At 48.2% G+C, this 12,863-nt stretch overlaps 2 protein-coding genes across 7 annotated transcripts in view; one reads left to right on the forward strand and one right to left on the reverse strand.

The window, feature by feature from the left end:
* Window positions 1-2,971: 2,971 nt before the first annotated feature.
* Window positions 2,972-6,545, reverse strand: LOC115326360 (transmembrane protein 187-like). Its single transcript, XM_029987190.2, has 2 exons — window positions 5,836-6,545; window positions 2,972-3,301 (listed from the first exon to the last, which is right to left on the reverse strand). Exons 1-2 carry the CDS (start codon window positions 6,424-6,426, stop codon window positions 2,972-2,974), a joined length of 921 nt encoding a protein of 306 aa, XP_029843050.2. The 5' UTR covers window positions 6,427-6,545.
* A 319-nt stretch (window positions 6,546-6,864) lies between these two features.
* The window catches only part of LOC8053780 (host cell factor 1), a 46,391-nt gene continuing 40,392 nt past the window's right edge, over window positions 6,865-12,863 (forward strand). For all 6 annotated transcript variants that reach the window (XM_040219110.1, XM_040219112.3, XM_040219111.3 and 3 more), the window contains exons 1-2: window positions 6,865-7,049; window positions 10,924-11,236. In XM_040219110.1, the coding sequence (XP_040075044.1) occupies window positions 6,890-7,049; window positions 10,924-11,236 (473 nt within the window). In that variant the 5' untranslated portion in view covers window positions 6,865-6,889. The remainder of the gene's footprint in view (window positions 7,050-10,923; window positions 11,237-12,863) is intronic.

A 12,863-nucleotide genomic window follows, 5' to 3' on the forward strand; every position in this document is an offset into this window, starting at 1 on the left:
GAGGAAGCAAATGCTCTGGGTACAGTGTAGTCTGGGTCTGAGCTTCTCCTGAAGACGATCCGGACTTCCCCACGACCTTGGCTTAAACACAAGCCCGCTTTCGTCCTCGCCTCCATCCCTCACTGAGGATCAGCGCCGCAGCGCGGAATACAGAAAGAAGCCGACGAGTGCCAGAAGGGGGAGATGTTTCCTCTAATGGGCTTCATACTGCCTGCGGTACGACTTCTCGTGGCGGGAAGCTAATAAAAGAAAGATAAACGGTACAAGCACTCTAAAGGCTAAAGGCTGCTTACACGGGGTCCTCAAGCCGACGCCGTAGGCATTTATTTGTATACAATGCCGTTTCAACTTAGGGTGGCGGGACATATTTTAAGAAAGGCGCCCGCTACCCATTCTCTCCCCTTGGCGCCGTCTTTTCCAGTTAAACGCGGCTTCTGTAGATTTGACGGCAGAGCTTTCGCGCGGCTTTGCAGGAGCGAATATAGTGTGTCGAACGGACTTGGGGAAAACGAGCCCTTTCAAAGATGCGTCTATACATAAATTAAATAGACAGTGCCTGTGCCCGTTCGGGTGCACACCGACTCCCAAACATCCATGCTGCAGTCGTGATCGGCCTTTAGCCCAGTTGAGATTCGCAGACCTTAAAACCGCTCTGCCCTATCATATCTCTGCACCTATCCTCTCGACCCTGACGAACGAGCTAACTACTTAGAAACAAGTAAGTGCTCCTTTGATACAGAAAATATACAGACGAAGTACAATCGAATATAATTTGGAAGGATCCATTGCTGGTTTAAGGTCTTGTCTAAGTTCAAAAGTTATAGTTGCCGAACTGCAACATGCTTTCAAAAATATTCAACAATTATTCGCTTTCGTTCTCTCGAGTTGCATCCAGAACACGTGAAAACACGAGTTTGGGTTGGCAATGCCGCATGTGCTGCGCTCTGGACATTCCAAATATACGGCGAACAACCGACGAACTTGCATGGCAGCGTTCGTTTCGCTCGCTGCGTCAACAGTGTTTTGACGCCGCGAGCAGCGTCAAAGCCGCCGGGGCATTTTTGTCGCTTGTTTGCGCTGTACTCGCTCCGCTGATTTAAGCCGCTCTTCCCGTTGCCGCAGCAGTTGAGCACTAGCTCCAACCAGAATGTCTGCCAAGGCAATGTCTTTAAGCTGCCCTAAATCGACTGCTCACGTAGTGTCGGTCTGAAACCCAAGTTTCAGAAAGTATAGTGTCACCACAATTTTCGAGATACATACCTCTAGCGTGGTCACCTGAAAGGTTTTAATTCAAAGAGTTCATCCCCGACAAATAAACCAATACAAAAGCTCTCAAGATCTATATTATGTTATCAGAGTTTAGTAAAAACGATAACTCCACAAAAAATATAAACACTCCCCCCCCCCCCTCCCACCCCCCCTCGCCGTTTTACACCGAGGAACCGCCCCCCCCCCCCAAAATGGAGGCCTAGATCCGCCCCTGGTTCGATGGTGCTTAAAGGGGATGTACAGTAAGTTTTGTGCTTTGCGCGAATACCGCTTAGAAAGGACCCCTGACGTGTTTTGACCAATAAAACAGGCGTTCATTTTCTCCGCACGCAATAAGCGTCACAGAAAAAAATAAAAATAAACGTTCACCCCCCCAACTTGCCGCCAGAACAAGCGGCCACGTGATCTGGAGCCGATTCTATGCCGCCAATGTTGGTCATAGCTACGCGCTGGGGTTGGCAAGGCTCAGGACACGCGTTGAGTTCCAGTCATTGTTATGGTTCGGCTATTGTCGTCGTTGCAGCGATTGGACACGTGCCACTACCTGAATGTTTGTCAAACTATCGATTATCACAAGCCCAAATGGACTGCCTATACGCAATGCTCGGGTCCAAGCTATGAGACGCATTCAAATATCGTCACTGGAGGATACCGCGAACTCCCAGCTACGCCATCAAGTTTTGCGAAGGAGAAATTAAAAAAAAAATGCTCGTTTTTGTGCACGAAATTCCACCGCAACAAAGGAGTTTGTTGGTCAGTGGCGTTGCATGCCAGTATACTTGGGTTTCACTAGCGCCAGTACGCTCGTCTAAAGTGAAAATTTTTCCTAGCAAATATCGTTGCACCGCCCCTTTATTAATATCTTACATATCGCATCGTCATGAAACGTCTCGTAAAAGTTGGGGCCTTCCGTTTCACGTCAGTGTGCTGTACGCCGAACTGAAGTTTTGGGGTGTCGTATATGTGACAAGGGGTGCAAGGACTACACCCTTCGTTTTTGTTTGGTTTTTTTAGAGTGAAAGTCGGCAATGGCGGCTCAATCTGGCGCGTGTTTAAAGCGTCTATAGCTCACTCTACAACCCGTCAGTGAACAACAACAATTCTAGCGGGATTGTCCGCTCGCATTCTTTGCCAGTCCTTCTACAACCAATCCCTGGGAGCGTGACAACTTGTATAGCATTGCCGGGGACCTCATTAAGGGGTGTCGTATATTTTGCTGCCTTTTATGGACACTCTCGATCACAAAGATCCCTCGGTTCCCGGCCGGCATGGAAAGCGCTGTAAACATACCAGTCGGGGAGTTGCCAGATGCGTACGTACGTCGGTTCCCGAAAAAAGTCACCGCACCGTGTGGTACACACGAACTCAACCTTCTGACGTCACGCCCCTACGATGGCACTGCTGTCGGCACCGCGCATGCGCAGAAGCTTTCCCTCTCGTGAATCTAGTTTCGGGACACGCGCAGTGCCAATACACCTTGTGGCAAAGTTTGTAAATTATGCGTTGGTGCACCAAATCTCCTGTCAATTTCATCCACGTCATACACCACTCAACGCAAAACTCTGTTATTTTAACAGAAAAAAAAAGAAAAAAAGTTAGGGTGTTTTATGGTCATGCGTCCCCAATCGAGTCTTTCGCGACGACGACGCGCTGATCCCCGCAAGCAGTGCGAAAGCGTGCCGCATGCCACACGGGCTGCCAGCTAGGTGGCACCGCCCTCGGCGACGGTCGGCGTCCCCGGGAAGTCGTACTGGAGCGAGCTGTCCACGTACTTGTTCACCGAGACGGCGAACATGAAACGCGCGGCGCAGTGGAGCACCAGCGCCTCGCACACCCGCGACCAGAAGAAGCCCGTCAGCGAGCGGAACAGGGGCGGGCCCGACCGCGCCAGCTGCATGTCGTTGCGGGCCAGGACCGCCAAGAGCGCGGCGCAAACGCATCCCAGGACCAGCGACGTCAGGGAGTGCGCCACGTCCCCGTAGCGAAACTGAAGGCAGGCCATGAGCAGCACCATCAACAGCCCCTGGTGGATCTGCGAACAAGCAACCTGTAGAAAGTATCCTTCAAAAAACTCTAAAAAAACAACAACAAACGAAGTATCCAGTAAGTTTAGAAAGAGTTATATACGTAAAGACAGGGGACGGGAGAACACATCTCGACCCCCCTCTTTGCGTATATAACTCTTTCTAAACTTACATCATCACCAAAGCGCTCTCTAACAAGTATAGACGTATCCAGGTAGCGATTAGTTTTATCAATGGAGACCCACATATCTCCAGGCTTGATATTTTCTCTTCCGCCCCCCCCCCCCCCCCCCGAAAAAATAAATAAATAAATACATAAATAAATAAGCAGTCGTAAAATGTTGCTTACGGTAACTTGAGATGAGGATTGAGGCAAAGGTATGTTGCTCACACACAAACAAAACAGCGAAACTGCAAATACCCCCCCCCCCCCCCCCCCAAAAAAAAAAAAAAAAAGAGCTGTAAAGCATTTTATGTGTGGGTGCTGTTGCCTGCACTGCTAACAGTCCAGATCCTGGGATCGATCCCCGCCGCTGCCCGTTTCGATCTGGATGAGCGTCATTTACGGGAGTGCGGACGTGTATCACTACTGCGTGGTGCACCGTTGTACCGCACTGGCTGACCGAGTGCCAGCTGTACACATTATTATTATTGCTAACAGTTATCGCCCAAATCAATAACTTTCACGTATTACACATGTTTGTCTATACATTTGTGCCCAATGTAAAATGTTACCTGATCTTCTTCTTGTCGTGCTTCCCTCTTCCTGCCCAGTTTCTGTCACCGCATTCCCGGGTAATTGTACACTTACACCAGCTCACATGCGTTCTCACGTTTTGTTCCTAAATTTATCGACGTCGATTAGTAGGTTGGTTTTGGGTCAGCCACCGTTCTTCCCCTCGGCCACTATATAAGTACCTCCGGGGTTCATCGTTACAGTCATTGTCAATTAGTGTTGCCAAAATGGTGGGACATGCATTTCTTATCGGGGTGACCTGACAACCGCCAATCTGTGATGTATACGTTTATGCACACACCTCCAACCACAGCAGCAGCCCCCCTTCCCCCTTCGCCCCCCCCCCCCCCCCCCCCCCCCCCCGACATACTCACACACCTAGAGCGCCCCAGAATATTTCCAGCATTCCGCAGTGTGAGAATCCTGAATAGGCCCCTGCCGACATCCATCTGACCTGGCCGTGCTGAACGGGGTGCGTTTAGCATAGCCAGACTGGTTCGGTGGAAGTTTATAAACTCAACTTTCCACCAGCGTTGCAACGGCTCAATGTTTTCTTATGAGGCGTGTAAGAAACTTTTGATTGCAAGGCAGGTGTGAAAAGGCCACATGCTTTTATGAGGGAAACTAGGGTTCCATGTTTTCGGGTAAATCCGATAAACTCCGAAAAACTCTTCCCGGTAAAATTTCTGACAATTCGGATTTATCTCAAAATCTCCGAATTTCGAGGTCACGATGGCAGTGACGAGATTGGCCTGAGTAACTTTGGAGCACCCTTTGGAGCAGTCAGAAGTCCATTTTGGAGCAGCAAAAAGTACATTTAATGCTTATGCACACCAGTGCACATATCATGTTTAGATTTATGTGTTTATGCCTACCTTGACTTTTGGCTTCTGTGCAACCTTTTGGTGGCATCAACACCGCGGCAGGTCTGATTCCCTAGCTAGCAGTTTAATTGCGAGTAGAAGCACAAGGCACAGTAACAATGAAGGGCAGTATAAACTGCTTTGCATGGTTATTTTATGTACGAAATGAAACGTAAACCAATTAGTTTAATCCACTGAAATAATGCTAGAATATAATAATTACGAGCACCCAAATCGATGCTTCCTCCAAGTTCTAGAGGTTGTAGTAAAACTGCAGTTCTTAATTAGCTTTTGTCATTTGATTATGAACATCAATGACATTTTATAAGCAGAACTTCGATCATAACAAAAATCAGCATGTAAACGATAAATATGTTTTATTAAAATAAATCGCGCCGAACGCGTTTAGGTTATTCCAGGGCTGACATTGACTGCTCGCGCTAATTTAGTTTTAATTTCTTTTTTATTAATTGTGCCGTTGCAAGGATGAAATATATATAAAGGTAATAAAGGTCCTTTTTTGTTTTTTTACGGCACAGTCCAATTGTCTTTTATGTCCCTCTTTCGTTATCGTAAATTAGACACCAACACGCTCAACAACGCATCAACAAGTTTAACGCATAGAAATTATTTTAAAGCGTGACCTGCACGCTTTAAACGGCTTGCAGTGTTGGGACTTTCGGGATTCTGGCAGGGGTTTATCTGCAGGATTATCAATTTAAAATATTATTACTATTAATATTATTTTTTTAGGGGGAAGGGGTGTATACCATATGCTTGTGTACTTTTGTAGGATATTATTAGAAATTATTCGAGGTGGGGGCCCGAGGTGGGGTTTCGTGTTTTAGAGTGATGTTGGGGGAGGTATGCCTAATTTGCGAGTCTCTCAAGAAAACGAGGAGGCCGTTCGAAGAACCTCAAGCGAGCCGACGCGCGTGCCCACCTCGGCGCGCTCATGGCCTCGCGGGTCGCGCAGGCAGCACACGAAGTGAACCACGGGAACAGCCAGGGCAGCCACGAAGCGCGACGTGCCTTCGCCCAGAAAGCCCAGTAGCCGGAGGCTCCACAGCACGCACCAGGACACGATGAGTAGGCGACTGAGCTCGCACAGCGACGCCAGCCTCCGGTTCTGGGCGACCATGAAGAGCGCCTGGACGATGCCCCTGTGCACACACAGCCAGCCGTACGCTCGGAACCAGTAGGCCGCCTCAGCCGGCATCAGCAACGGACCGCGGAGCGCCTTTGTTTCTGCGCGGGTCTCTTCCTCGCAGCCCGCCTTGCGGAGCCAGTACCAGCCGCACAGCAGGTACAGCACGTTCACGGCCGTGTTGAACGGCATCCGCAGCCAGCGGGGCAGGCGCCGCGCGTACGTGCTCGGGTACTCGCCGTACGCGTCGTGGCCCAGCTCGACGTTGCAACGGTCGAAGAGGCCCCGCACGGCGAGCAGGTACAGGACGGCGACCAGCCCACTGACGTCCAGGAGCGGCACGTACCCCGAGGTCCCGTCGCTGAGCTGGTGCACCGTCACCGTCATGTTGCGGCTCGTGGGTGCGACCCGCCTAGCGGTGCTTGTTCGTGCTCGGCACTCCCGTGTGCTCCCACCACGGGCGACTCGGGGGACGCGTCATTTCCAGGACCACCGCGAAGTTCGAAATATACCTCACTCAAATTATTCAAATCACCGCGCCATTTGCGCCCAACTGCCGCAAGAGGCGCGCCGAGAGAACTATCAGATTTTTACATCCGGGCAATCTGAAAACCAAAGAAAAAAAACAAAAGCCTGCGCAGCGCTCCGCAGATATCGAAAATATCAGACGTGTTTTTAACGTATTTTTACTATTGGTTTATTTTATAATGTTTATATACTTTTTACAATTTTTATTTTGTTAGCTAAATAATTAAATTTTGAAAAGCATATTTTCTGCACTGATCTTTTGGATGTTGTTTATCATCCGGGGATTTCGGGCCCGACCCCAGCATTGTGGGTATGAATCAAGATGGCGGCACCCATATTGAAGTGGAAGCGGGTGACAAACACAACTGGCCCTGCTCCACGGCCTCGTCACGGCCATCGAGCAGTCGCTATCAAAGATTTAATGATAGTATTCGGCGGCGGCAACGAAGGGATAGTGGATGAACTTCACGTCTACAACACATGTAAGTTCTTCAGCGGCCTCCGCTCCCCTGCAGCTTACCAACATGGCGCCCTGTATTGTCTTTGGAAGCAGGGGCGCGCTCCTCTGAGCGAAGTGAAGTCTTGGCGCGAGCCGCGTTTTCCCAATCGAGGCGGTGTGATATAGCGGATCATTATTGATTTCGCTGCAACCCGAGGTCGACCTCTCGACGGCTCCTTAATATTCATTTATACGAACTCCAAGCACTCCAAGCGCCTCATCCAACATGGCGGCGCCCTATGAGTGTCATGAGAAAGTTCGCGGCGCGGTTTTCTGTCGCTCCTCGGTTCGCCTGCGCGCCCAAGACGTGCGCGGAACGTCAGAAGCGTTCCGAAGTTCCTTTCCGCTGATTGTCTCCGCGATCGGAAGCGCACTTTGATTCCGACAAGCGCTTGTTTTCGGCGGTCCTGAGTAGGTTTTCCCAAGATGGCGTCTGTTTGTAACATGTTCGCTCCATGGCGGCCGAAAAAGAGCGCGCGCTGATGAAATACTCCGAGCTTCCCGTTCGCTTCCTCGATTCTGGCATTTTCTTTTGTAGAAAAAATCCGTCGCTTTCAGTAGGGTTGTAGTTTCACAATTTGCTTCTCGATTTTGCTCCCCTGTTGGTGTTTTTTCAGATAATCCCCTTCAGGGGGGGGCTTGTTCAGAAGTGCGCTTTTTTTGTGTGTTTTTTTCCCTCTGCAGTCGCCGCTTTCGCGCTGCGGTTAGGCCTAGCAATGTCAGATCGTCTGGCGGCGTCGGCGGGTGCGTTCCTTCATTCGAGTCTCGTGGTGATGTCGACTCGCTCTGGCCAAAAATGGCAGTGTGACGTCACGGTTTTATGGAAGGGAATGTAGTCAGATAACGCTGATGAGGGTAGCTCAGATTCTTGTGGGTTCTTTAGTAGTAGCGTTAGCAGCCCTGCCTTGGGATAATCTGATCCTGAAAAAGATCAAATCTGCTGCACGCTCTCCAGAACGATTTTTTTTTTTTTTTTGCGCGTGCTTTCTGGGCGCACGAAGGCTAAAAGGAATATTGCGTATTGTATAAATTTCCCTCAGATTTCTGCTACAAAGAGGGGACCGACTGAATAAAAGGAATAATGTGATAGCGGTTTTCAGACTGCTCCGATCAAAGCACTGCGGTTTCGGTTTCGCCCAAAACTTGACGTTTATATATATATATATATGTATATATATATGTATTTATTTATTGCCTGGCTCAGTTACCCTGAAATTTCGAGGGCACATTCTTCGGTTATTGAGATGCTTATTTATTTTGTTTTTCTGACTGCCTCCTTGCCCAGGAGTGTGTAAGTTGTCATAAAAAAATACACAAGTTTCAAATACATCAATTCGAAAGAAAGAAACAGAAACAAACGAGCACGCAGTTTTACACAAAATCGTCGCATATGCACAAAATAAGTACAAACAATAAACAAATGGGACTAATATAGAATGTAGCCATATTACACACGAACATAAGTAACCGGAAATGCAGAGGTTTGAAAGTATGATTCAAGTTGTTCACGGTACAGTGCAGTCTCGCTAATGATGACCATGGATTCGGGAGGGTCGTTCCATACTCCGCTTTCTTCAGTGTAGAATATCTCGTGCAAATAGGGACTAAAGTATGTCCCCTTCTCTTTCCCCAGGGGGGTAAAGACGGGAGCAGAACGCGGCAGTGTAGACTCCAACAATCCCGAAAGAAAGAAAAGCGACATAAGAGCGGAAAAAAGAAGCAGTTAAAGTTGCTTGAATATTCGTCAACTAGATTTAATTTTGTACAATGCGCGCAATGCTAATGTTTTTTCTTTATTGTGCAAATTAAAACTAGAAAAAAAATTGAATACAGACCTTGAAAATGATGTTTTCCCGCTTCACTGTGTAATCAAAGCGTCGTCAGCAATATGGTGCCGTGGGGCCACCAATGTCTGCGTCTATGCCTCGCCGTTCTGATGCTGTTGAATGGCACGGGACCTTTCCCTCTATTTTGGGGGTTCTTGAACCCTTCTAGCTCGAGGAACCCCTATTTTCCTCGGATGACAGTCAAGCCAACCCCCTGCCAGTCTCGGCATTAGGCAGAAAAGCAGTGCAGAAGCATACAGACCTTGTAAAGAACAACGCACGCACTGGGAATGACACATCGTTATGCATCGGCTTATGGATCACATTTACTGAACTAGTGCTTAAATATGTTTTACTTAGGGGTGGCCATGGAAATTACGGAGCTCGGAGACCCCCACGCTCTAGATCCAGGGGTCTCGAAACCCCGGCCCGCGTAGCTGTTCCGGCCGTTCCGCAGTTTTTCCGACGAGTCCCGGCCTGTGGCCCACTTCCAGCAGGTTCGCTGTTATTGGTGCTATAATAAGCGTGCATAAAGAAATGGCGATGCAATGTGAACTAGCCGTGTTAACGGAGACATTAGAAAAAAAAACTAAGGCTACCTATCGTAAGGTGTGTCCTCTCGTTATATTATTACTTGGACGTTGTCATCACCTGCATCATTACTCTTTAGTCCCCTTTTTTTTTTTATCTGTGTAAATATGTATGTTAGAAGTCCTTTACATTCCCATGTATATTGTGCTTTAGTGTCCTCTGTCGTATCCATTGCTTATGGTCCACATCAGTTCTATCGTTTTCATTGGTCTTCTGCCCGGTTGGAACATGTCAAAGTTTGTATGCACTTTGATTTATGCCTGGTGTGTTTTCTGAGTCCCAGTTATTGTGTAATGTCATAATTAGCTCAATACTAAATTTCAGGATAAAGTGGATGTATTCATCCACCTCATATTATTTTCTTATTATTCTAACTTTCAAGTTTGTATTTCAATGCTTATCTAAGATTATTTACTTTTTTTTTTTTTTTCATTTATATTTACTTCTTCATTTTGCAGCCCGCAAGACGACATATCCCCGATCTGGCCCCTTAGCCAAAAAGTTTGGAGACTCTGGCTCTACATTATTATAATAGGAAGTTTTAGAATAACATACGCACTTTAGCATTTGCTAACATGTGCAAAATAGCGCTTGAATAGTGTTTGCAATTTAGCACATATTATGCAAGGCGTTCCACTGCCGTGACTCAAAACCCAAGTATCTCGTGCTTGCAATGCCACCAAGATACACTAACAATTGTTATTTCATTTGCGAAATGCTCCAACTTAAGAAATGAAACAAGTTTTTTTTTTTTTTTTGTTCAGAGTGACATTTTAGATAATGAGAGTGACGGAAGTGGTTTCCCTGTGGTGTCCATTCGCGTCGGCAAGAGAGATCTCATATAGACCCTTTTGCTTTTTAGAAACATGAACCCCTTGGAAGGTTCACAAACATAAATCTTCCAAGAAGTGGTGTTAAAGAAGGCTTTGTTTATTTTTTTTATGAACTGGAAGTTCGCTAGGACGTCAAAAACTGGAGCACTGCCTGGTGGCATTTGCGAAGAAAGGGGTCTATACTGACCTTTGCCGAAAGGTGTTCGTGCGTCGAAAGCAGCAAGTTGCCGGCGATGGTTGCCCCCCTTGCTGGGTTCGGCCAAACTTTTGTGACGTGCAACTCCCGTAGGAGCGCAGCATTATCGTGTACCAAAAATTGTGCTCGCGAGGGTGCCGCCAATGTTCCACTCACGACAACCGTCAATGCGGCCGCAACCGCAATCCTGGGAACCGCCATTTTCCAACTGCACTTGACTTGACTTTAGCCCTGAAAAACGCAAAGACTCTTTGCATTCGCACGCAATTTTCGGGAAATAGCGTACACAAAAGTATAACCTGCAAAGCGCAAAACTCTATTAGCTTTGCAGGCGTGTTTGCCGTGGCGACGACGCTACTTTTTGCGTACACCATTCTAAATGCCCGTATTAACTGCATGCCTCATTTGCAGCGACCAACCAGTGGTTTGTGCCCCCGGTGAAGGGGGACATCCCCCCTGGCTGCGCCGCATACGGCTTTGTCTGCGACGGCACCCGTCTGCTGGTGTTTGGGGGCATGGTGGAGTACGGGAAGTACTCCAACGAGCTGTATGAGCTACAGGCGAGCCGCTGGGAATGGAAGCGGCTCAAGCCCAGGCCCCCGAGGGGCAGCCCGGGCCCCCCCTGCCCCCGCCTGGGCCACAGCTTCACCCTCATCGGCAACAAGGCCTTCCTCTTCGGGGGGCTGGCCAACGACAGCGATGACCCCAAGAACAACATCCCCAGGTGGGTGGCGACCTCGGCTCGGGGCCGGTTCGCGCGCTTGCGTCTGGTTGCAATTGCGGTGCTTGGAATGGGTTTCTGACTGACGTGTTTAGTGTCCCATTCTGCCCGTGCGTCAAAAGTGCTCCCATAGTGGCAACAAATGGCATCGCAAAAGCCGGGATGTGGTGGTGTTAGGCGTAAAAGCTCTGAAAAAAGATATTACGCGACCTCGACCTCAGTAGTGCTAACAAAAATTGGGAGCATGGAATGTGGCGAGGGCAAACTGCGACCCCCGCAAAACCCCCTAAAAAAAATTGACATTGCGTAACACGGTCACATCAATTTGCCGGTACATCTAGTGGAGAAATCGACAGTATGTAACTTGAGGTCTCGTAATGTGGTGATGGAGGCTTATTGCGGAGAAGGCGCCGTGGGGGTAATCGAGCTTTCATTTGCACGCCAAAAGATCCCCAGGTGGTCGAAATTAAAGGGGCACTGACACCCCAAAGGTCGTATTCTTTTTTATTGTCTAAAACGATGCAAGTTGTAGTCATAGACACGCAAAAAAAAAAAACGCATCGCGAAAAAAAATTTCCCGCGCGCGCGCGCGCCTTTTTATTTTTGGCGTTTATATTTCCCGCGCTAACCTCCTTGCTTCTTTTGATCGGTGACGTCAACAATCAGGAGATTTAGAAGCTTTGTAGGCGGCATTTCTATAACATTTAATAACGGCAATCGTAAAACATGTTTTTTAACGCAATGACGAACACACTAAGGCCTTTCTTTTTGAAATACCAAAAATCTGATTTCGGTGTGATGTCGCTTCCTGAATTTGTGTTCTCCCTCGGAAACCTTGGCGGCGCTCGAGCAGAGGCTTATCGCCGAGTCGGGGAAGACCGGTTTTTCCCCGCGTCGGCTCCCTTCTATCCCGCCTGCTCACCTCCTCCTCGCTTCGGGTCGCTGTGGCAACGGCGCTTTGCTTCACAGCGTAGTGCGGAGGTCCGAAAGAAAGTCGAGTCGCAGGAGACCGCAAAATTTGACTCACTGCGCTGGCGCGGATCGCGCGGGAACTTCAAATTCGGCATTTGGAAATTGTTTTTTTAATTCACAAATACTGAATTCCCAAGTTTCGAATTTTGAGGGTAATGTCCCGGCATCATTTTCAATCGTTTCGGATAATAAAATAAATTACGATTTTGATGTGTCAGTGCCCCTTTAATTCTCAGTCTTCCGCTGGGGCATGCCAGATGCCCGTCGTTGGTTTGGCGCGTAAAGCCCCCAAATTTGAATTTTTGTCTCACATTGTGGTAATGCGACGTCATTCCCCCGCTAAATTTGATGGGGAAACTGACATCTCGTGGCATTACTTGCTTGCTAAATTTAGCAGGTAAATTGTTGTCGCGCAACTTCAGATCACATGACGTCGTGCAACACTCGTTCGTGGCCTCTTCATATCCACTCGTTTGCAAGTACATCGGGTTACCATATATTTAGAAGTGTGCGTCTATTACTCGTTGTATCTTTTTCGCGGACTTACTCTTCGCCGAGCGTGAAGACGACCGAGCAAAGGTTTGCAAACGCCGAGCGAAACGACACTTGTTGGGTAGTGTTTCTCCGAAGCTTTGCAGTAGCAGATAAGTTGAGCGAG

Source organism: Ixodes scapularis, unplaced genomic scaffold, assembly GCF_016920785.2.
Source record: "Ixodes scapularis isolate PalLabHiFi unplaced genomic scaffold, ASM1692078v2 PGA_scaffold2__306_contigs__length_199485367, whole genome shotgun sequence".
In the NCBI taxonomy this organism is placed as follows: domain Eukaryota; kingdom Metazoa; phylum Arthropoda; class Arachnida; order Ixodida; family Ixodidae; genus Ixodes; species Ixodes scapularis.

Bases quoted from the DNA above. Each gene is read 5' to 3' on its own strand.
- LOC115326360 (XM_029987190.2), bottom strand. From the start codon at position 6,426: ATGACGGTGACGGTGCACCAGCTCAGCGACGGGACCTCGGGGTACGTG. The intron at 3,302-5,835 runs GTGGGCACGCGC...GCTTGTTCGCAG, and splicing joins GAGGCCATGAGCGCGCCGAG to ATCCACCAGGGGCTGTTGAT.